The sequence below is a fragment of the Halichoeres trimaculatus genome, unplaced genomic scaffold (genome assembly GCF_033239565.1).
Source record: "Halichoeres trimaculatus isolate MK-OKI-2021-1 unplaced genomic scaffold, fHalTri1.1 fHalTri1_scaffold_8, whole genome shotgun sequence".
In the NCBI taxonomy this organism is placed as follows: Eukaryota; Metazoa; Chordata; class Actinopteri; order Labriformes; family Labridae; genus Halichoeres; species Halichoeres trimaculatus.
Window position 1 is genome coordinate 37,031,191 of NW_027437186.1, and position 25,427 is coordinate 37,056,617.

The 25,427-nt window shown below is 39.6% G+C and overlaps 1 protein-coding gene across 5 annotated transcripts in view; it reads right to left on the reverse strand.

The window, feature by feature from the left end:
* macrod2 (mono-ADP ribosylhydrolase 2) overlaps positions 1 to 25,427 on the reverse strand; it is a 925,620-nt gene that overhangs the window by 537,864 nt on the left and 362,329 nt on the right. For all 5 annotated transcript variants that reach the window (XM_074676103.1, XM_074676102.1, XM_074676100.1 and 2 more), the window contains exon 5: positions 4,348 to 4,464. In XM_074676103.1, coding sequence (XP_074532204.1) covers positions 4,348 to 4,464 — 117 coding nt within the window. The remainder of the gene's footprint in view (positions 1 to 4,347; positions 4,465 to 25,427) is intronic.

Sequence of the window (25,427 nt, forward strand, 5' to 3'; positions counted from 1 at the left end):
TTGATTGTGTTTCATAATGTGCACGTAGGTGGAATGAATAAGCCGGAGACAGAAATTAATGTAAAGAGAAGAAAAATCCCAAAAGTAGATTTTTTTAGGGAACGGAGAGGGATGTCTCATCAGAGGAGTTATCGCAGGAAAAGTCAAGGAGCTGTCAGTTTGTGAGGAAGATACGATGATGATGATGATGGTGGCTGGAAGGAAAGATAGCTCCAGTATGAAACAACATGGCACTCCAGTAATGTGTGGATTTATCAGCACAGAGAAGGTGTTTAGCCCAGAGATAATTACAACAACAGCGCCCGGTGGCAGCATGATTGCTCCCAGGTGACATTGCAGGTTATTAAATTGTCACGTTGCGCCCTGTTTCCCGCCGTGCACACACTTGAACCGGCTGCCCACATGACTGACTCACAGTTTATCTGCTCCATTTGTTTGACATCTTTACGACACACCGTATTAACACAACCTAATTTCATCTGGGCCTCCATGTCTTCTCTGGGCCGTCTCCTGGAAATCCTTCAGGGTTAGGTTAGACCTGCTGGGACGTGTGTCTCGACCGAATTACACCAAGTGACTCCTTTTTTCTTTTTTTCCATCCTGTCGTGCTTTTCATCAAAGTTTGCAACAAAAGACACTGAGAGCAAACTTTAAAAGTGACACAATGCAAACTTTATCAAAGACGTTTGATTTAAAAACCAGAAAGAGGCAAGAAAACAAGAAGACAGATCAGTCCCAGCATGGACAGAAAGGGTGACCTGGAATAATCAGTGACTGGACTTTTTGATTTGGAGGACTCTGATTGGACTATGAACCTCATAGTGGGATGTTGTGTAAACAAGATCATACCACTCTGACTACATGGGGGTGTCCAAGTCTGCGAAGCATCAGCTGTTACACAGGGCAGGAGTTCCCAAACTTTACAGACAATGCTTCAGAATATGAAAAGAAATGTCAACTTGAAGATGCTTTTTCTAACTTTTATTCACTTTCAAATAATTGTTATGTTTTTCAGGAATAAGAAATCATTAACAAACAAAAGCCAGACTCACACAAGTCGGTTGTAGCAAAAGAAAGAAAGCATTTCAGGGCTCTGTCAGCCAAGGTGGGACTCTCCTTTCTTACATGTCGTCAGTAGTTAAACAGGGGAAGCCATAGCAGCTGTCTCACAAGGTGTGTTTAGGTACAATTGGAAACATGTAAACCCGACAATTACAGCACTTTATGTGTTGTATGTTCAGGACAAATGGTTATCAAAAATAATAATAATAAAAAACTATATATAAATCTAAATGATTAAAAAAAATAGATTGTATTTTTTCCCTTCCCTCAGATTTTCTCAGGCCCCCCTTGTGCTCCCCGCAGCCCCCCAGGGGGTCAAGACCCACACTTTGAAAACCACTGACACAGAGTGTCTTTGTTTGTGTTATACAGCCTCTTGTGAAACAAAATCAGCCTAATTTTTGTTCACGAAAAATAAAAAAGACGTGCACAATGCAAAAAAAACTGAAATCTTGTCTTTTTTATTTTAGTAGAAAATGTCTTTTTAGACTTAATACGAACCACACTCACCTGACAAGTCCAAAAAATGTCTTATTTCAAGTTATTTACAGACAAAAATGAGGTCTGAATTGCTGTAAATAGACAAAAAAATCCAATAAAACAAGAATAAAGTTACTTTTTTGAAGACGTTATTCTTGTTTTAAGCAAATTTTTCAGCAAATTTTCCTTGTTTTTATCGGCACATATTTTTTTTACTTGTTACAGCAATTCAGATTTGTCTTTAAATAACTTGAAACAAGAAGGATCAGTTAAAAGTGTTTCATATCGAGTCTACTGAGACATTTTTTACTCAAGATAAGACCTAGTTTTTTGCAGTTCGCTACATAAATGTCTTTGTTTTTGTTTTAGCCTATTGTAAACAATATTAGCCTAATTTCTGTTACTTAATAAATGAAAAAAACAAGTGCACTGCAAAAAACTGAAAACTTATGAAGTGTTTTTGTCTAATTTTCCGTAGAACATGTTTTTTATGAGCCACATTCACCTGACCAGTCCAGAAAAAAAAAGGCTTATTTCAAGTTATTTGAAGATAAAAAAAATGTAGTTTGAATTGCCGTCATGTGTTAAAAAAAAATCTGCCAATGAAACAAGAGAAAAGTTACATCTTTGAAGACTTTGTTTTAGTTTCAAGCAAATTTTCCTCGTTCCTTTGGCAGATATTTTTTAACTTGTTACAGCAATTCAGACCTCATTTTGTCTATAAATAACTAAAAACAGGACATTTTTATGGACAGATCAGTTAAAACTGTCTCAAATCAAGTGTAATAAGACAATTTTTACTTAAAATAAAACCAAAACACTTGATAAGATTTAGTTTATTGCAGTGTTACATAAAATGTCTTTGTTTTTGTTATAGCCAATTGTAAACAATATAAGCCTGATATCTGTTACTTAAAAAATAAAAAAAAACCTGCACTGCAAAAAAACTGAAATCTTATCAAGTGTTTTTGTCTTTATTTCAGTACAAAATTTCTTTTTTTACTTTATATGAGCCATATTCACTTGACCAGTTCAGAAAAATGTCTTATTTCAAGTTATTTAAAGACAAAATGAGGTCTGAATTGCTGTAACAAGTTAGAATAAATCTGTCAATGGAACAAGAGAAAAGTTACTTGTAATAGACATTATTTTTGTTTCAAGCTAATTTCTCTTGTTTGATTAGCATATTAGTTTTTCTTGTTACAGCATATTTTTTCTTTCAATAACTTGGAATAAGACATTTTTCTGGACTGGTCAGCTGAATGTGGCTGAGACACTTAACCTAAAATAACACACACTTTGCAGTGTGTTTTTAAACAACTGGCCTCTTCCTTACTACGCATTAATAAATTACCCACTGCACAATCCATGTGACCGAAGGTGAGCACGCTGCAGGATTGTAAGCATCTACCGGTGACTAAACCAAAAGAAGATCCAAAGTATTGGAGTGGTTTAAAAGGATAAAGATGACCCCAAGAAAGTAAAGAGCAAGTTACATCAGCAACTTCTTCCATGTCATCATCAGTGATGAGGATGAGGAGGAACAGGATGAATGAGATGAAGGCTTATACAAAAAATGACGAAATGCAGCTGGAACGGTGGCAGAAAAACAAGGAGAGACATCCAAAGTTGTCAAGAGCTGCTAGGAGACTTCACAGCATCCCCTCCACCTCCACGTCATCAAAGAGGATATTTTCTAAGGCGGGTTTCATCGCAAATAAAGCAAAGAGCGCACTTTTCCCAACCAATGAGAACAAGTTGGTTTTCCTGGCTCACAACTTCAGAAAATCAGAGGATCACAGGTGCAGAAAAAAACAAAACTTACCTGATTTTAGCCGGAGGCTGACCACGGCGCTTCTCAGCAACAAAACATCAACATTTTTTTGCAAGTTTGTTTCTTAAGCCCCTTTAATGACCCTCACTTTACATTTCTATGTGTTTTGGCACATTGTTGTTACTAAAGCCATGCACTTTCAGTTTGTTCATGTCATCTTCTGTGTCAGTTGTTTCGAACCTGCCATGTTTATTTATTTATCTGAGTGTTTGAGATCTTTCACTATGTTGCTCAGTTTATTTGTGTTAGCGGTGATCTACATTTAAAAAAAAAAACTGATTCAACGATGGAAATCCTGAGTTAAAGACCCGTTTAGTGGACATAAGGAGTCATGTGATCAGTTAAAATAAATCAGGGATGGATTATCAATCAAATTAGGTGACAAATAGCTCTCTTAATGTCTTTCTTTATGTGCAGATCCAACAACGAGCACCAATCATCTTAATAACCATCCTCTGAAACAACAGCTCTCTATTTAAAGGACTCTTCAGGATGAATAGATCACACTTAGAGTGTTTTTATTTCTGGGATTGAAAGCTTCCTGTTGTGTTTGGGAAAAGGATGCTATTGATTGTCTGCAGGTTTGCATAGTGTGTGTGTGTGTATTTAGAGTTTCTTAAATTAAACGTTCACAAAACCCATCACAGAGATTCAAACTGAGATGCATGTGCAGAAAACCAGGTGTTTTTTCTCTGTCGGAGAGATTTCTCTGCATCATCACTGAGGCACCGCAGTCCAGCGGCTGCTCTGGAGCCTCAGGTTCAGATAAATGAGGCTATTTCATAAAAACAATATAGATTAATGCCTCATTGTGCAATACAGCCCTCTAATGTTTACCGCTACATCTTAATGTTCGCTAACTGTCGGGTAATGTGGCCCTCGATGGCAGCGCCTTGATTAGAGAATATTCCTGCAGGGCTGCGGCGCACACATTACAACACAAACAAAAAATATTAATTACTCCTACTCACATCTTGCAGGGAGATCGTAGCCGCAGGTGATCTTGGCTTTGCCGGTTTCACAGCCGTTTAGTGAGTGGCACTCATCATACAGACAGGACCCTGCCGCTTTGTGTATGCAGCCGTCGACTGGAACACAAACACACACAAACACACACAAACACACACAGGGAGAGGTTAGGCCTACCTGAGGAGAATGGAAGCAACAAGCTAGGCTAATTAGCGGTTTGTATGCACTGTCACATCAAAACAAACAAGTGTTTAAATAACAGCACAGGAGAGCAGGCTGGAAATCACGTGGAGGGGTTTGATTCTTTGGAGGGCAGCAGGAAAACTTTGTGGATCATGGATCTACAGCTCACGTGCAAAAACCAACGTCTGGTCCTGGTGACTGTAAGAGGAGTTTCACAGTTATCCACTAATTCAACAAAACAGGTAACAAAGACGCCAAGAGGAGCTGCTGCATATGTGTGCGTGTCATGTGTCGAATGTCAGCCATGTTTTTCTCTCACATTTCAAATTGAGGAAAGGGTCAAAAGACAACAACAGGAAGTTTACATCAGGGCAGAGATAAAACCAGTTTCAGACACAAAAATGATCAGAGTATTGGGTCATTTCAAATTAAAGCTCCATGTTCTGGCTCCTGGTCGTAAATATCATCCTTGTTTATCAAAACTACATCACTGATACATGGTCAGACTCATCATCAGGTGAAATCCGGAGGAAATCAGACGTTTAGATGAGGGAAAGTTAATCTTAGAGGTGAAAAACGTCATAATTTTATGCTGGACAACACATCATGGTTGCTCAGCACTGCCCTTGTGGTTGAGGCTGTTGCAGCAGCTCTGTCGTCTTTGTCCATTTTTTGTAATATTTTGTCTCTTTTTCGTCATTTTTGCATTTGGAGTGGATCATCACTTTGTTTGGCTCATTTGTTGGTCATGGACACCAAACTTTTTGCATCTCCAGTGATATTTTTACTACTTTTCTCCTGTGTTTGTCTGGAGATCCTACATGTAACCGTGGCTGCATTGTTTACATGTGAAATCAGCTGTTAGCAGCATCTAGCATGTCAATGCTAACTAGTGCAAGGCCAGATGTTTCCCATAAAGTGAGGAGAAGGAGGTGAGGACAACGTGCTGGTTCTCAGGTGTGAGCTAAGAAGTGACGACATGGACCTGTCCTTCCATCCATCGTTATTGGGAACGTAAGATCTATCTCCAATAAGATGGACGAGCTAGCTGTGCTAACCCAGCAACAGAGGGAATACCAGAGGGCAGAGTAGCATCATGCTATTCACAGACATGGCTAACAGAGCTAACAGCAGACACCAAGGCCACATTGGAAGAGCTTCACCTGCTGTGAGCAGACAGGATCCAGGAGACAGAGACTGAACAGCGCTTTCTATACACTTTCTTACTTTAGTTTTCTTGATAGCTGTTGAGACTCCTCCTGAATTTCCCCTCAGAGATAAATAAAGTATTTTCTATTCTATCATTTCTATAAGGACACCAACAGAAAGGAGAAGGCATGAGCTGAAGCTGCTGAAGTTCTGAGAGGGACAGGTGAGTTCAACATGCTAATTAATCACCATGCAAGTCGTTGTCATGGGTTGGATTCCTGCAGGAACATGAGGTTCTCCTGTGATCTTGCGTATCCAGCTGCTATGGGCGCTGCCCTGCCTTGCAGTGCATCCAGTATAAATTGGCGTGCACCCCAAAACCACCCTTAGGCTTTCTGTGTGAGTTAGAGGTTACTTTCTGAAGTTAGAGATTGATTTACAGGAATATTACACACTTTGGTTCACACACTTCATACAGCGCCCCCGCTTTGCTGCTCAAATCAAAATGAACCTGGATCCGTCCCTGTTCTTACGGCCTCCTTAGACCAGGAACAATAACCTTTGCATATTTATTCTGAGGCAGCTAAGTGGAGTTTGAACATGCTCCTCTTGTTTGCAGAGCAAAGAGTGAGCTGAAAATGAAGTAGAAGGGTTTGATTCTTGGCGGTGGATCGTTAGGGTCTAAAAATGTCCTCCCTGCACGTGTTCCTCCTCCCCGCAGGAGGACTGGCTCTGCTATAGTGCTGCGCCTGTTGCTGGTAAATATTGACAAGCTTAGGAATTAAATTAGCCGGGCTTGGATCTAATAACGCCTCCACACACGGTGAAAATGAGACTGTTCTTCCCGTAATCCCTCTGCACTGTCAACAGCGATATACAGTTAGATCATTAACTGTATTTTCTGCCTGTGCTGGGAGTCTTAAAGCTGTCCTCTCCTCCGCCGCCGAGAGCCCGTGACCATGTGGATCCGTGTTCTGATTCTGTCCCGCTCCCTCTTGATGTGTGTGCCCTGGTTCTTCAGAGACCCCAGCCCCCCGCCCCCCTAAGGTTTTAATTTTACCGGGTTAAGGCCGCGATACACTTGATTGATGGGACGTCTTACACGAGAAGGCAGAGAGATAGAAATCCACATTATCCGTCTCTGAAAGGCTGACATCCCTCCAAGAGCGTGTTATCAATCACAGTGAAACATCATAAAACCCTCCTCAAGTCGTCCTGTAAAAACCCTCACAGGCCATTAGAGGATAAGAGAGCCGAGAGGACGGAGAGCGGGACAAACAGCCAGCTTTCTCTTTGTGAAGACTTTTCCAAACCAGGGGACGCGGCTCTCTGAGCGGCTTTGGTCACAAACGCTAAAATGAATCTGAGTTAAGATAGCTCAGGATGACCAAAGTTTACATCCTCAGAGTTTCAGAGAAAAGAAATGTGATGTTTTTCCCAGATAACAGAGTGGTATCACTGTCCTCATCTGTCATAATTATTCACACACAGCAGCAGGAGGAGCTGTGAAAGAGGCCGACATTAGTTCGACTCCAGAAACCGTACTTTCCGTCACATCGTCAGCGCAGACAAAAGGTCTTTTGATGAGGGACGGCCCTTTTCGGAGCTCCTCTCAGGGATGAGTCAACGACAACAGCTGGGCGGAGGATTTTCAGGCTCTATCAATCATCTTTAATGGAGTGAGGGACAGGCGGCTGACAGAGACGGATCCTGATGGCGTTTGGAGAAAGTAACATGAGTGTGACAGTGATGTGGATACGAGGAGGTATCGCTCTGCTGACAATGGGAGTGTAGCGCCGTGCACGCCGTACGTTTTTATAACATCCACTCTGCAAACAAGATTGTCCGTGATCATCAGCCGCGCTTATTTGCATCATAATTGCCTCTCAACAGCTCGCAAACATAAATTGCTTTAAATGCACGGGCTGGAGTGAAAGCTCAGAGGCTCCTCGTGGTTAATGTACACACACACAGTCACTCCTCCCGTTCAGCCAAACAGCCTTCCTATTGTGTGTGGTTTCAGCAATAATGAGCTTTAAGAGCTTAAGTGTGTTCACCTGTTTGTTACGTCTCTGCTCAGCAGTGACAGGCCGCTCAATGCTTCCTTACGTCTCTTTTTCTGCTGACTGGATCCAGTTTCGCCTTTTAGAGCAGATCAATCAGGTTTACCCTCGGTATCGGCTGTGATTAAACTTTTATAAGCCGTCGTGTAAAGTTCAGATGTAACTGAAATCTTTAGTTCCTCATGAATACCAGGCTGTCGAAAAGGCTTCTTACAGTGTTTGCATAACATGAGCCTCGTGCAGTAAAAACATTTCAAGCTAGGTTTTTGAGCCTTTTTGAAAATCATCAATATACAGTTCATTAAATGATGTTTAATTTAAAAAAAGCCTAAAGGCACCATTACAAGTTTCATATCGTTGGCTACACAGCAAAAAACTGGAATCTTATCAAGTGTTTTTGTCTTTTTTTGAGTAAAAATTTCTTGTTTCAAGTAAAATTTGCTCCAAATTTGCTTAAAACTAGAATAACTTCTGGATAGAAGTCGCTTTTCTCTTGTTCTGATGCACCGTAAAAAGTAGAGTCTGCAGGTTTTTCCTAAAAAAAGAAACGAATGTCAGCTTTTACGGGAATAATCCTGCTCAATCGTCTCCTCTGGGCCTCTATACATGTGTGTCAGTGTCAGCGTCTGCCCCTAACCCCCTCCTCAGCCTGGATGTTAAAGTTCTGGTTGTTTCAGGATGTTTCTGGGCGGAGAGTAGGCACGACTACATCCAATCCAATCCAACTTTATTTGTTAAGCACTTTAAAAAACAACCATAGTTAAAACAAAGTGCTGTGCAAGACAAGACAGTGAATAAGATACAAGATAAAAGAATAGACATAAAACATAAGTAAAATGAATTTGTCAAGGACAAGGAGCAATATAAAAGACATAAAACAAATTTAAAATGAATAAAAAATACAGAAGAAGCAAAATTAAATAAATAAAATCAATAAAAATAAATAAAACAATCGCCAGCTACTGTGCTTCAAAGGCCAGGGAGAAAAAGTGGGTCTTAAGAAGGGACAGCCAATCACAGCGCATGTCGTGGGAAAGTGACTTTCCGTGTTGATCAGCAGGGGAAGAAGCTAATTAGAGCGGCTACGATAGCAAGAAAAACAACCAAAGTGAAACGAAACACCAAACAGGTGAAGATTGTTGAGGGTGAAGCTTGGCTCCACTTTCAGGAACTTGGAGAGCAGCAAAGGACGAAGAGAAGCATGAGTTAGCGTTCTGCTAGCTAGATACAAATCCTTGTGGTTTGCTTGCACTAACATGCTAAGTCAGGTGCACGGCTCTCAAGTCTCTACCACGTCGAAACGCGATGTTACGGGTGGTTGCTGGGCTAGTTTTTGTGTCCAGGTAGTCATAGTCACGGTCTGAGCCTGTGGGTGTGGGCTGCAGCTGGCACTGAGCCCAGTTTGAACGTTGTGTTTATAAACAAGTAATCAATGTGTTTCTTTTGCCACACGAGTCGTTGTACAGTAAACTTCATCAAAGATATCAGTTAATTTTCCTTCTCTGAATACCACTGGATTTAATCTCCCAACACAGCTGTAGACCTGCTTCCCAAACTAAATAAATATATTTTTACAGAGCGAATGAGAACATGGTTTTTGTGTTCATCATGAAATAAAGTGTCCACAGGCCGTTACTGTGAAATACTTCCTGTTCCTGCCCAGATTCAGGAAGGAGAGGTCACTTTTTACGCCTCCTCAGAACAGGTGTTAAAGTACACTCTGATCTTTTTACGGTCGTATAAAAGCAGCCAGGTTAAATTTAATAACGCTCTCCTCCAGGTTGCAGCACTCCCGCAGGACGCCAGCCTCCCCAGACGCTTCTCCTCATCACCAGCAGCCCGGGCTGATCTCTTACCTACGAGCACCTTGGGAACCCGGCGAGCAAAAGCATACACGGTTCTGTGTTTCATCTCCCAGTCTGAAGAATAAGATTGCAGATAATAGTTTCATCTTCTATTTCGCTGCTCTCCGTGTTCATGCGTGCCTGAGCTACAGTGAGCGTGAAGCGCTCCTCGCCCTCTCTGATGGCGTCGAGCGTGTCACTGTGCATGTGTTGTCAGATTCACAGCGAGCCTGGAAATTTGCTCACGGAGCACAGAAACGGAGAAGATGCTGAACTGATCTGGGTGAGTGCCAGGATCGGGGATGCTGCAGCTACAGATTTAATTTACATGCTTTACTTAGACTGCTTCACAGAAAGGGTGGAGTGCCACTGGTGCATCATGGGTAGTTTGTGTGTATTTGAGAAGGAGTAGGAGGTAAACAGACTGAGAGAATCAAAGGGAGATGTTTAAAGGATACTGACTCGTTTTTTCAGGGGGGTTAAACGACGTACTTCAGATCCCGGTCAGCTCGTCCTCTTAACGAGGAACTGACCACGGAGCCGGGAAGGATTTGGTAACACAGCAGTACTTCAGGGCCTTTCTGAATGAAGGCTACAGTTTTATCACTCCCTGCCTCAAAGAACGCAAATGGTCTATCCTCTTTTGTCTGTTTTTAGAAGTTAAAACAGAAAACACAAAAAAGCAGAATGAAGGGAAAAGATTTCAAAATCAGTTTTCAGCTCATTAAAATACTCAGTGTTCGTTACTGAAGAGAAGACTGAGCTGAAACGAATCGGGCTGAGACAATACGCTTTCCTCCTGATTCGATTCTTTTACCATTTTTGGGGCAACGATTCAACTTAAATTGCGATTCTTCAATATTTCCGATTTGTAGTTTGCTTTTTTGTCACCAGACCAAGAGAAAAAGTTGAATGATGATGATGATGTCTACGGACTCTATCAGGAGCCATTTTTCCCCAGAAACTGCAGGTCACATGTGAGTCAGTTTTTAAGATTTATTAATTTATTGACATCTCCACTTTTTCCAACCCAGTTTATAAACATAAGACAAAAACGAGGGATTAAATTAAAAAATAATAAAATTAAATTAACCAAAAGTCAAGATTTAAGATCGCTTAACAAAACATCTTGATACTACAATACACTGATTTTTTTTCTTCTCCTGCTTGCTGCACCTGCCTGTTAGCATCATGCTAACAAGAAGTTAGATTAACTTGTAGGGCTGGGACGATATGCTATTCTCGTGATCGATTACAATCTTTGGGGTGCTGATTTGATCCAAATTTGCTTTTTAAACTCCAGACCATGTGAAAAAGTTAAATAATAACAATGTCTACAGATTATATCTGGAACCACATTTTCCCATAAAATGCACATCACGTGAGTCAGAGAGAAACATCAGCCCTCTGCTGGAGAAAAGTGGGAACTTTTTCCGATCTAGTTTATAAAAAAAGACAGAAATGAAGAATTGGAGTTTGAAAAAATAAATAAATAAATAAAATTCTTTGACAAAGAATCCCGATTTTGATATTACCAAACAAAAAATCCTGATATATCGTATAACAGTTTTTTCTCCCACCTCTACATGTGTGTTTAACCATAGACTGTATATAGAGTGGCAGTAATTGTAGCCAGAGTGGAGCTGGGTGACAAAAATAATAATAATCTTTTTCCTTTCAAGAGTCTAATCTCTTCTTGACTCTACCTCCCGACATATTTTACAATCCCCGAAAAAAATACACAAGAACGTCAGCTGTCAATCATCGTTAAACGTTACGTAAAGCCTCATTTTTAACCTCTTATAACTCATGAAAACTAAACTTTTCAGAAAAAAGAGGACTTGAATATAAGGCAGCGAAATGATATCTTCAAATCACCACAACAATCAGACGTGACAAACATTTCTACCAGGTGTAGTAATTTTTTAAAGTTTGACCACAGCTCATCTGGAATGACTGGGGAGATGGATTTTTTAACCTATACTGCAGCCAGCCACCAGGGGGAGCAGTTTTTATTGAGACCTCACTTTGAGCCGAGCAAGCGGACGTCCATTTTTTATACAGTCTGTGTTTAACACACTGAAAACAGTCTAAAATATGTAGAAAGTTGACTCATCTACAGCCTCCTTTTAGGCCAGTGTTCGGCCATAGACTGTGACGAAAAAAAATCTTGCTCAGTCTGAAGTGAGGTCGCCACAAAAACTGCTCCCCCTGGTGGCTGGCTGCAGTAGAGGTCAGAAAAAGCATCTCCCCAGTCATTCCAGATGGGCTGTGGTCAAACTTTAAAAAATGAATAAACAAATCTTGCAGAAAAGTTTCTCACATCCGCTTTTTCCTGGAAAGTTTTGTTTTCATTAGTTAGAGGTTAAAAAACGAGGCTGCACTGACAAACACCTCATAGGATCAAACCTCAGAGATAATAAAGAAATTACTGTCCCTTTAATTTGAAAATCAATTGCAGCGTTGGTGTTTATTATCTAAATAACAAAAAGCAGATTTTAATTTCCATTACCGCTGATACAACACATGCAAAACGTCTGTCCAGAGAGTTTAATTTAAGTGGCTTTCTCCATAATTCCCTGCAGATTAAATAAGCCCACATCTGGCTCCAACATTACATCAACGCCCTGTGTGCAGCATCCTTACTGTTCAGAGCTGCAAACTGCTCTTTGTGACTTTTTCAATTACCTGCAACCCTTTGCTTTTTGATTACTCTCTGCTTTTGTACGAAATTATTTCATTTCTCATTTACCGTCTTGTTTTATTGCTGCTTTCAATCAACATTTCCATATTCCTACTTGTATATCATGTATGAGAGGAGCTGTGACGATAAAAGGCCTCCTTTTTTCATTATGTTGGCGTTCAGAGAGGAGAACAAGGCTTCATCTGTGATAAAAACTGGAATAATTGCTTATTTCAATCGTTTTTTTCAAAGTTTACTTTTTTCTGCACAACTATTGGAGTCATCAGACGTGAAGCAGCGAGGTCAAGCCTAATGATTGGTAAATTTCATGTGTTTAATGATGGTTTGTCAGCATCCACAGCCTCTTTCAACAAGAGGACGCTTGACAGTAATTATGTCTGTGTCCCTGTTCCATTCTAATTAGACGGAGTAATTATATTCAAATGTTAAAAGAAAAGAAAAACACCGTGCCCTTCCTCGTCTGCACCTGTATCCTGCTCTGAAAGGTGATCAAAGCCGGCTCTTTCCCTCTCATCTCTGCTTTCAGTCTGACTCACAGATGAACATGTGCCCGGCTCAGAAATACAGAATCACTTGTGCCCGGTGCAGTATTTCCACTCCTGTTGAGAAGTCTTTATGGAGGACATTTCATTTAGCAGGTTTAATATTCCTGCAGCAGCATCTGCCTCCGTCCAGCCCTCTGCTGGGCTTCCTCAGCACCGGTTGAAAAATATAAGCGTTAATACCTCATCTATCTCTGCGCGCAGCCTGCCACCGCTCTAGGCCGGGCCTATGTGGGACAAAACATTTATTCATCTTCTGAGTGCCTTGCTCAGAGAAAGCTTCCCCGAGCAGCCACTCCAGCGAGTCCACACGGCTAATGAAGATAACTGCGAGCGCTGGCTGGACGGCATCCCTCTGAACTCATAATGGGAACAAGGAGGGAGCGAGACAGAGGGAGAGCCATATTGAGGGAGACAAAGGAGACGAGTGTGTGTGCCTGAGAGTGTGTGTGTCAGTCTAGAGCAGTTTGAATTAGTTACTCAGCTCTAACCTTGGCTCCTGCCATTGTTGGAGACACCTCTGCCTCGTCCTCTCAAGGCTCCGTTCCCACATGCATTAAGGGACTCGGCAAAGCTCTGCTGACTCTCCCTGAGCTTCTCCCAGGCAGCGCGCAAAACCCAGGGCTTTCAATCGCTCCCTCAGACACAATGAATACCTGCTCTGCTCTCATTACAATACCCTGCTTTTCAGAAATAGTGTCAGCTGCAATTTTCTCTCCTAATTATTTCCCGCTCCTCTGGGGGTTGGGTTCAGGACTGGAGCCAGAGGAGGCAGCACGAGGTGTGCAGACTGCAAAAACTGAAATCTTAACAAGTATTTTTGGCGTATTTTAAGAAAAAACTGTCTTGTTATACTTAATATGAACCACATTCAACTTACCAGTCCAGAAAAATGTCTCAATTCAAGTTGTTTAAAAAGAAAATTAGGTCTGAATTACGTGTAACAAGCAAAAAATCTGCCAATGGCCTCGTTTTCTTTTCATGACTTGAAATAAGTCATTTTTTTATTGACTGGTCAGGTAAATGTTGTTCATACATAGTCTAAAACAGCGATCTGTAACCATTACTTTCTTGGAGGCCATTTTTCCTCAGCTCACCTGGATTAAAGACATTCAGGAGCCACAAAATTTAGTTTATCTCCACAAAAAAGACAAAAAAAAGTAAATGAAATAATTAATATTGAAAAATAAAAATACTGAATTATTATCTTAACAAGTTTCATGTGTTATAAAACTGTACATGTGACATCTTTGTTTTATATTTTAAACAAATTTGCAAATATTTGATTTAAAAAAATTAACAAATTTACTGACATAAATCATATAAAATTGCCCAATTAATAAAATTTTAATAAATTGTAAACTTTAACAATTATTTTAAGTTTTAAGCACTTACATTTTCATAAAACAAAATAAAAAAAATAAAAAAAAGTACCAAAATTTGCAAAAATCCCCAAGATATTGAGATCACAAAAATTTGCAAGTATTTCATAAATTTGCCCCCTAAAAACAGAAATAGTTATTTCACAAATTTAGTTATTTTCAATAAAATTGTACAAATGTCATTAGAAAATAAAATTAAAGAAAAAAAGGAATTATTTGCAAAATTTATGGAAATTGATAGAATTAAGAAATTTGCAAAAATAAAAATAAAAAATATTCAAAATCTACAGAAAAAATTGAACAATGTCAAATAAAGAAATTAAAAAATAAGCAAAACAGTAAAAAAAAAATTAAAAAAATACAAAAAACAGCTACAAAATTCTCAAAAAAATTGCAAAATCTACAGAAAAATTCAACAATGTTAAAAAAATGAAATTAAAAAATAAGCAAAATGGTTACAAATAAATTTAAAAAAAAAATAGCTGCAAAATTCTCAAAAAAAAAAAAAAAAAAAAAAAAGAAAGTTTTTCAGCAAGAAGTTCCACTGGTTGCAGACTCTTGGTTTAAAAAACAAAAAATAATTCTCCTATAATTAAGACAAAAACACCTTGTGAAATTTAATTTTTTTGCAGTGTAGTAAGAGGAGGTGGATAAACAGGTGTACATCTCCAGGTAGGACTAAAGTTTAACCTCCTGCATGAGCGAGCTCCACCAGCTGATCCACTCAGATCCAAACTCCAACACTTCTGCAGGGCAGCTCAGGCAACAGGAACCCAAACTTTTATCAATACCCTCTCACATGGGACCTGAAGTTTCCAAACATTTCCTGCATCCATTAAACCGTATATTTCCTCTCACTGAGTTTTTTTTTTTCTCAGTAACCATGGCAACAACATATTTCCACTCTCTCCGCGCAGCACTTTTGAGAGCTGCTCGCTGATCAAAGCCCCTCCACAATTCCACCTCTGTGATTTACGACACCATTTTCTACTCAACTAATTTCACTGAAGGAGATAATGACATGGATTAGTTGCTAATCAAGTGCCAATCAGAGATCTGGCTGAACTAAATGTCAGGTGGAATATGCTCAAGCCATTGTGGTTACTCCCTTGTGATATGGGATTATGTGTCCTAATCACAGCAATTTTGGATTCAACAGGAGCCAGAGCCGGCTCTCTACTGTAACCAAGATCCCAGGAAAGGGATAATAATCTCCGTTTTACATATAATACCCAGGTAAACCAGGGATTTGGGCTAATAGGATGCTAGGCTGATAGTCACAGATGTTACTCTCCAAAGTGACACAGAATACCCGAGGCTTACATGACTCACGATTCCCCCGAGACGGCTGTGTACACAGGAAGCAGAATAAATGACACAACAATCACAGGTTTGCTCTGCAGAGCAGTGGAAACCCTGTTGTTATGATTGTTAGAGTTCAGCCCCAGTTCACAAATATGTCAGCGAGGACTAAAAACCGTTTCTGAGCAGGCAACGAGCAGCCGGCACTTCCACATTCAGCTGTTGAAACATAATGTGAGTCACTTCAGAAACGGCAGATTGAGGCTTATTTAGAGATGCTGTCATGCAAACACTGCAGTGCCCTGAAGCAAGGCACTTCATACTCAGCTGTTCAATGAAGCAGTACGCTGGAGGACTGTGACGACTGACTTTATCTTAGATCAGGGGTCTGCAACGTTCACTGTCATAAAAGCCATTTTTCCTCAGCTCAGCTGGATTAAAGTCATTCAGGAGCCACAAAATCTACTTTATCTTCACAAAACAGCCAAAACAAGCGAAAGAAATTCCAAAAAGAGCAAAAATCCAGCATAGAAGGTTGGCTTACAGTGTATCAATGAAAACTGGAGAGGGGGTGGAAATAATAAGTTTAACTTTATTCCACTCCTTTTTGAATATGCAAAAGATGGTGAATTAGGGATTTAACATTTTTTATTTTTATTTTGTTAAGCTGTCTTTCTCCGTAATGTTATTTTTCTACATTTTCAAAATAAACTTTTATTCATTTATTTATTCATTCATTCAAATAATTGTCTAAAAGAATAGTAGTAGTGTGTGTGTGTGTGTGAGAGTGTTTTACAAAATTGTACATGTGATGTCTTAGTTATCGATTTTAAAATATTTGCAAATATTAAAAAAAACGAGAAAAGATCGTAATGTCGGAAATTTCACAAATATGCAAAATTTATAAAATTCCAATGAGTTGCAAAATCTTTAAAAAAGTAAAAATTTCAAAATTTGCATTTTTTTTAAATAAAAATGACATTTAAAAATTACGCCAAATTTTGCAAAAAATTCCCCATAATATTCAAATTTTAAAAATTTGCCAAGATGTCATAAATCCACACAAAAATAACTACAAGAAATGTAATTTCAAAATTTGCAGAATTCAATAAAATTTAAAAATTTCAAAAATTTGCTTTTGCATAAGAATAAGGAATTAAAATTACTTGTAAAATTTAGGGAAATTTGAATATTTTTTTAAATAAAAAATAAAGTCAAAAAGTTTGCAAAATCAAAAAAAAAAAAAAAAATTATATATATATATATATATATATATATATATATATATATATATATATATATATATATTTTTTTTTTAAAGAACTGACAGGTGTGATGCATATTTATTTTAACAAAATGTTAAATTATTTTATTTAATTTTGATGTCTTTAATCTACAGTACACTACATAAAAAATATATATATAATAATATTGATAATAATAATTTTATTTATTTATTTATTTTCCTAAAGCTACAAGGAGCCACTGTAAAGGAGTCAAAGAGCCACATTGGCCCCAGAGCCACAGGTTGAACACCCTTGGGTTTAACCTTTATATCATCCATAAAAATTTTAGGAGGCGGCTTTGGCTCATCGCTAGAGAAAACAGTTCCTCATGTTGTGAAGTTGATGGCCTGATCTTGGCTGAATGAGTGCAGTGGGTTTAACCATTCACTCTGTCAAACACTGACTCCTGGATGTGTACAGCACAGCAGTAATGGCTCTGGTTTCAGTCCAAAGACCGTTCTTTGCTCTGTTTTTGTTAGCGCCTCCTCTACCATACCATACTCTGACTGATAGTTATTTTTGGCACTTGGTTAAGACAGTGCTTTGGCAACTTTCACAACACCTTCCCACCTTCTGCTGGCACCGAGGCTCTCAGGGTGTGTGTTAGCCAGGAAATATTTCAGTGTATCATAACACATTGATACTTCTGTTAGTTTCCAACAGTTTAAGAGAAAGTACTGTTAATGTAGCCATGGTAACCTTTCCACAGCGGCTTTCATGCCATATGTAGACGTGTTGATCGTGCTGAGATGACGCCTGCTGGAACCCGGAGCTGTCGGCAGACTAAATAAAGAAATCGTCCCGGACAATGGCTCAGAAAATGATGACTGGTCTGGGAGTAACTCATCGTCTTCCTGCTCCAAAAACAACTGCTGGACTTGTGGAGGAGGATACTTAAGAAGCACACGCTCTGAGCGGTTGTTCCCAGGGCCATAAAGGAATGCCAGGTTAGGTTACCACAGGTCATGTGACACCGTCGTTGGAAACCTGGTGTCTGACAGCTGCGGACGCTTCGGTGCCAAACCCCGGCTGTGCATGCTGGCCTCCATGAGACAACAGAGACAAAGACGTTGTTTTAACCGCTGTGTGTTGTTGTTGTAGCATTCAGTAAAGGTTAGAGCCAGCGCTTTACTCTGGCTCTCCTCATCTGCAGCTTTTAAATAAACACTTAGGAAGGATTTTATTCCAGAGTATGACAAATAAATTGAACCCCACTTTGATTCCTAATCCCACCCTAAAGTACGAGCAGACATGGACTACAGGAGAGAGTTTCACTTTAACTCACAGGCTTCTTCCTGAGAAACTGTACTGAGGTGATAGGACGTGGAATATCAACACAGGATTTACCAAACGAGCTGTGACAAGCAGCCCAGTGTGGTTTCCAGGTCTCTTTTGTAGTTGGCATGCCGACGCAGCGAGGATTTGTTTCCTCAAGGCACTGGGAAACTGTACAGACCTCCGACGGACACGCGTACATGATGTTCTCCGCTTTAAATGAATCTGTATTTTTGTCACACTGGCCCAAATAGGTTTCGACGCGTCCAGAAAAGTGTGCCAGCGTATCGGCCAGGTACCACCGTACAGCGTGTGTCAGCGCATCCCTCCTGACATTCAGAAACACACTTGGCGAGGTCTCTCTGAGCGCAGATCGTGACCTGAGCTGCTCACAGAGTGGTTGTTGGATCCATGGAGTGTCTCTTTATTCACTTGCACTGACCTCACTCATGAGACGAACAGCTCTGCACTGTTTAATCAGATTCATAAAGCAAAAAAAACGACTGATGTGACCGAAGTGCTGCAGGAGGCCAAATAATGTAAAGGTGATGGGCTTAATTAGACTGTTACAGTTGTTAATTGTGGTTAATTTTGCGACATTACTCACCATGAGAATAAAAAAACACTTCTTTTTGCTCTTGATGAAACCTGCAGCCAAATAACTCATAGCACTTTGTTGTACTCTCTAAGGTTTTCCCTTGTGTCTAAATTCTTGCTTGTTTCCTACTTTTCATTGAACAAAAGTGTCTGCTAAATCAGTGGTTCTCAAATGGGGGTCTGTGTACTCTTGGGGGGTAGGTGAGGGCACTCCAGGGGGTACAAAAGATTCAAAAATATGTATTCAAGAAAAAATAGCAACCAAGCAAAATTCTTTTAACACCACATATTCATCAATGTTTGAATTCAATTTAAGTTCATAGACTAAATATTATAACCAAGAGACATTAACAGTAAAGCCCTGACATGTTTTATCCAGTGCTCTTCAAGGGCACGGTTGCTACACTTCTGTACGGTACACTACAGTGCGGTACACTACGGTACGGTACAGTGCTTTTCAGCTTTTGCACGGTACACAAGGGGTGAATATTGGCAAGAACCTCATGATATGATACACATCACGACACTTGGGTCACAATACTAATATTACAATCGGAACAGGCGGCTGTGTATGAGAAAAAACAAAAGGGCTGCAGGCGACCCTGGGAAAGCGGTATCAGCTTCAGTGAAACATTTTAACCAAGGGGCAACATCTGGTTTAGAAAAATAAAGTCTACGTGGAAGTACTACGAGTTGCTGTTCATGGAGGATCTGTTTGAGTCTGGGTGCAGAAAGACCAGAGGTCACGTACACACCCAGCCATAAAAACAGACTTTACAACATTAAAAGTGTATTTACTGCCTGATTCAAAAAAACAGCTTGGCTCTAAAACACTGATTTCGCTTTCGGCACCAAGCGGCAACCTCCGGTCAGAGACTATGAGACAATGCTGAAGTGCTAAAATCTGCTGTTTCTCCAGTGTTCGCTTGAGGCTAGAAGTCACAAACACACCAAGTCAAAAAAAGCTGCTTTCAAAGCAGAAATTAACCTGTTTACAGCCTGATTCAAAAACCGTCTCCTGTTTGAGTCGCTCATTTTACTATTAGCACCCACCGTACAGGGGGTTGAAGTTTTTTCAAACTCGGCCGTTTAGGAGATATTAAGATCGCGAGCTCCCCCAATAAGAGGCACAGCTGATGGTCACGTGACCGACAGGCGCCCTATGGCTGTACGAACTGTACGCAAAGCCCTTGCCACCACCAATATGGCCGCTATCACCAATCTGCTTCATTTTCTGTTTCAGAAACAGACGGGTGACATCAGCGAGACTACGTCCATGTTTTATACAGTCTGTGTTCGGCACACACTGTACAGTGGATAATTTTTGTCTAACTCTGTGGTTTAGAGGTTATGAGGATCATTTGATTGTCCAATCACAGACAGCGCTTAGCTCATCTAACAGGTGCCCTGAAGCTGTTAGAAAGGAAACTCAAATCTGGCGTCATTATCAATGAGGCTGCGTCTGAGGATTAGCTTCATTTCACTCTTTCAGAAACAGACGGGTGACGTCTCAGAGACTACATCCAGGTTTTATCAGTCTGTGGTTTAAACCATAGGGCGTATGAAGAGTGGACAGTGTGGATCCGCCATTTAGCATTGTACAGTTTTGAAGCCATTGTAGCAGCCAGAGTCTGAGCTGGGTGACAAAAATAGTAATATTTTATTTTCTTTTGAGAGTCTAATCACTTCCTGACTCTACCTCCCGACATATTTTACAATCCCTGAAAAAAAATCATTGTTAAACATGATGTAAAACCTCGTTTTTGACGTCGTGTAACAAGTGAAAATGAAACTTTCAGAAAAAAAAAAAAGACTTGAACACCAGACAGCCAAATGATATCTTCAAATCACCACAACAATCAGACATGAGAAACATTTCTACCAGGTGTATTAATTTTTTAAAGTTTGACCACAGCCCATCTGGAATGACTGGGGAGATGGATTTTTTGACCTATACTGCAGCCAGCCACTAGGGGGAGCAGTTATGGGGTGACCTCACTTCAAGCCGAGCAAGATGACGTCATTTTTTAAAATTTTTTACAGTCTATGGTTTCAACATGGTGCCGCTCCTGGCCTGCTTCCCTCCCGAACATTTTTGTCTCTTCTTTATTCGACGACAAAAGTGTCTGTTATATTTTGTCACAGTCTTCCTCATCATGTTTGACTTTTTACTTGGTTTTTATCCAGTTTTCCTTCCTGAAAAAGGTTTGTTGACAAATATTTTTCATCATAGTTTTCCACTACATGAACACTACTGCCCTGTTTCCACCATCTTTGACTCCACCCTGGTCTGGAAACCTTCTTTCATCTCTGGGCGTACGGCGCCCTCGTAATCACATGAACACAACCCTCCTCTAACAGTTTCCCCTTTCCTTCCTTCAATATCACACTCATTTTTCACCTTTGACTCCTCATCCAGTCTCTTATTATAAACAAGCGCTCTGTCAATGTGGCTATTATCGCCTCGTCTCCAAGGCTAGATTACCTTTGGCACCCCGGCTTTACTATTACTGCCACAGAGCGGGCAGGGAGGGGCGGGAGTGTCAATAGACGCTGCGGTGTGAGAGACTCTCAGATCTTTAGCCTGCAGCAAAACCAATCTGAAGTGCTCTGAGTGTGTGTGTGTGTGTGTGTGTGTGTGTGTGTGTGTGTGTGTTAGCTGCTGTACATGTGTGCTTTGGTGGATTTTATTTCCCCTTAAGGAGCAAACTCAGACTTTAAAGCCACTACATATGCAACTTCATGCCACGATATAAACACAAACACGGCGTTTTCATACATGTCGAACACGTGTCGGGTAATTACAGCCTGAGCGTTTAAGTGTTTATGAAATTAAATCACATATCCATCGGTTTCTTGGTTTCCTGGGAGGAATCAAAGCCTTTCTGCACAACTTGAAGCGTTATTAACAAGAACAACATGACATGTAGTTAATTCCTCCCTGTGAGGGATTCTGACATCAAAGCGCTCTCGTAGCGGGGGTTAACCAGAGCCCAACATCCAGGGAGCAAAGGTAGTCAACACGTAACCCAGCAGCACCAGGAAGCACCAGGAAACACGTGCTGTCAATAACTTCTCAGTGGGTAAGGAGCAAATCAGTTGGCAGGAAAGATGAAATGAAACGCGCTTTAATTTCAAAGTACGCTGACCAGCGAGGGCTCCCCGGAGACGAGCTCCAGAGAGAAGCAGAAGTGAATTATTGATCAGAAACATCATGTTTTTATTTAACATTACTGGAGACCTAAAACTTCCACCTCTCACCGCCGCCCTCTTTCCAGCATTTCATGTTTTTACTGTCTCTTTAGCATCTTTTAATAACAGGAAGCAATCCAAGTCAAACACTTCTCCTCCTCAACAAAACACGGCTTTGCTTGGAATCAATGCAACACACATTTCACCCAGACGTAATTAGACGTCGCCTCCTGAAGAAACTGCCCTCTTTGAGAAGCTAGGCTAATAAGGGACGTGCTAATGTTGAGAAAACACAGCTAAAACATCACAACCTCTCAGAGCAGATCCTGGACAACTTCATCATAAATTACCTCCCTGCACAAAGTTCATCCTTGGATCTCTCTGGAGAGCCGGCGGCCCGACGGTAAAGGATGGCTGTTCCCTGAACAAACCGTCGAGAGGTGAACGTTGGAACAGGAGCACTTTGTTCAACGCACCAACAGCAGACAAGACGAGACAAATGCATGTAATTATTGAGCAGTCTGAGCAAAGACAGCGTTAAGGCTGGTGTGCAGAGAAAGGGTACGCGGCCGCTGCCTCCTCTCCAGGATCTGCAGAGGCCAAACTCTCCACTAAGTCTGTAATTGCAGAAATGAAGAAAGATGGAGCCGTTCAGTGAAAGGCCGCTGCTTTGGATTAAAATGCATGAACAGCTGTTGCTATTATGCATGGTTCTTTGGGTTTGCTAGTGGAAGGCGCTACTTCAGCAAAGCTTACAGCCTTGTACAATACATTTACATTTGTAAAGCAGCAGGCGAGCCGTGTCAGAACCCAAAGAGAGCTATAGAAATAAAGGTCATCTTAGTTTTGTTTTGGACTGCTCACCTTATTTTACCTGAGAAAAAAAGACTGTGGGTGTTTGAATTCAATGAAAAAAAAAAGGATTTTATGGCATTGATGGTTTCAGTTTCTTGGAAATAAAGTGTCTCCTCTGCAACCTGCAGCTCTTTGACTCCTCTGCTGTGGCTCCTTGTAGCTTTAAAAAATATTATTTAAATAAAGAGTTTTTATTTTTATCTCAGAGGATATTAATAATTAAAGACAATTAAAGATGAATAATTCTGTTTGGATGTATTAATTTAACTTCCAACATTTAAAACAGTTTTGAAAATTCAACATTTTGACAAATTTTTGAAGTTAAAATAGACTCAAAGTTTTTGAAAGTACATTTTCTTTTCAGATGTGGAAATTTAAAAGATAAAAAATAAAAAGATTTTTTGAATTTTTTACATCAACAAAAAAACATATTTTTTAAATTTTGGATTTTTTTAAATAATTTTTTAAATTTCAAAACTTTTTTTGAATATTTTGCTTTTTTTTCATTTGTGGATTTATTTTTTTCATTTTTAATGTTTGCATTTAAATTAAAACTCTAATCCTTTAAAATGGTTTGAATTTTTTTAATATATATAATAACTTGATTTTTTTTTCATATTTAAAAAAAAGGCAAAGTTGGAATTTTTATCTTTCTTACAGTTTGCAATTTTTTGAAATTTTATAATTGAAATTTTTACAAATTTTGGAATTTTAAATAATTCAGGAAATGTTTTGCAAGTTATTGAAAACACATTTTTTTTGAAGATGTGAAAAAGACAAGATTTTTTTCATTCAATTTTTTTATTATTTTTAATTCTTGTAAATTTTGAAAATTTGGAAATTTTCAAATTTTGCACTTTTTTAATCCAAAGATATTTTCTTCAATTTTTATTTATCTATTTTTTAAAATTATTTTTTTAAATGTATTTTTAATGCCAGTTAAAAAAAATTCCGATCTTTTGAAATGTTTTGATATTTCTTTTTTTCCCCCATATTTTATAAAAATGACTAGTTAGGACATCACAAGTACAACTGCATAAATTTAGAAAGCTTCTTGTATTGATAAAAATTTACTTAACAGATTTTAACTATGTATGGAATTTTATACATTTTATTGTCTTTATTGTGAAGATAAAGAAGGGTTTTTTTGCTCAGGAATGACTTTAATTTAGGAGAGCTGTAGAAAAATGTCTCCTTTGAAAGTGAACGTTGCAAACCCCTGGTCTAAATCTTCCAACAGGTTGAAATGATGGGGCAGGGTGAAGGGAAGTAGGAACTACAGCAGATATCGCCCTTCCTCTTTTCACTGTCTCAGATGTTAAGCAGTGAGAATTAGAAAAAGAGATGATTTTAAAGTTTTGGCCATGTTGGAAAATTTTGGTTGCTCCAGGTCATGAAATGAGAAAGGAGAGAAGGTGATGGAGGAACAAAACAATATGCAGACACTTCAGGACTGCAGTGACCCAGACGAGCAGGGACACGAGTAATATGAGGAGCCAGTCGGTAAACTGTCACCTCAAAAATGGTCGAGGCAATGCTCAGGGGAAAAGAAAAATCCACCAACACCAAAACACTCCACAGGAGATGTTTAAAACCTCTCCTTCACCAGAGGAAGAGCTGGAGACCAGCGGATATATTCTGTGGTCAACGACGGTAAACATGCTGAGATGAAGCAACACAGAAACACAACATGTTTCTCAGCAGAGGTTGGTTTAGCCTTTTGATTCTTTCTGCTAATGAGCGGCTTTCAGTCCAGATGCTCTTAAACGCTGAGACACAGTATGAGGAGATTGTCTTACCCTGCAGAGGTTCTCCGTATTATCCTCTCCCCTCTTTCAGTGGTCTTTAGTGGACGCCCGGCCTTCCTGGAGGACTTGAATGAATCTGTGACTTTGTGAAGATGTAATTTTCTGGATATCACAGATATTCTCTCCTGATCATCTCTTTGATCCAAATCTGAACGACCTCAGTGTAAACTGGAAGTCAGGCTGCCAGTTGACTCAGGTCTGACAGATAATTAAGGAGACTGGCACCAGGTGCTGGACTGACACTGATTACTGGGAGGGATCTGAAAGTGTCCTCTAAGTTTGATCACTGTTCTTTTTAGAAAATCTGGTTTAAGTTTTTATTCTGTGCTTCAGAGTATACTTAAACCACCGCCCTGTCACTTGTGATAGAGTAATTTCATGAGAGGGCAACGGAGTGAGGTTGACATTTAGGAAATCATGATTTGTCCACTGCAAAAAACTAAAATCTTATCAAGTGTTTTTGTCTTATTTCAAGTAAAAAATGGTCTTATTGCGGTTGATATGAGCCACATTCACCTGACCAGCCCAGAAAAGTGTCTTGTTTTAAGTAATTTAAAGACAAAAATGAGGTTTGGATTACTATAAAGATAAAGATACTCTACTGCTTTTAAGAAGATCTGGATTCCTTTTGCTCTTTAAATATTTGATTGTACTTTATAATGTTTTAGTGGATCTGTTGGACCTACCTCCAGTTGCCCTCCGTGGTTTTGGCCAAAGGGTGGTGCTATAATGAACGCAATTAAAGACAAAAATCTACAGTCTTCCCTAAAATCAGTCCGGCAGGTTTAATTTGAGGTTGAATGAGTCGTAACACCGTTTAAGTGTTTTGTTTTATTTTCAGATTGGCTGAAAGACTTCCACATTCAACTCAATCTTTAAAGACAGGGCGAGTAACGATAG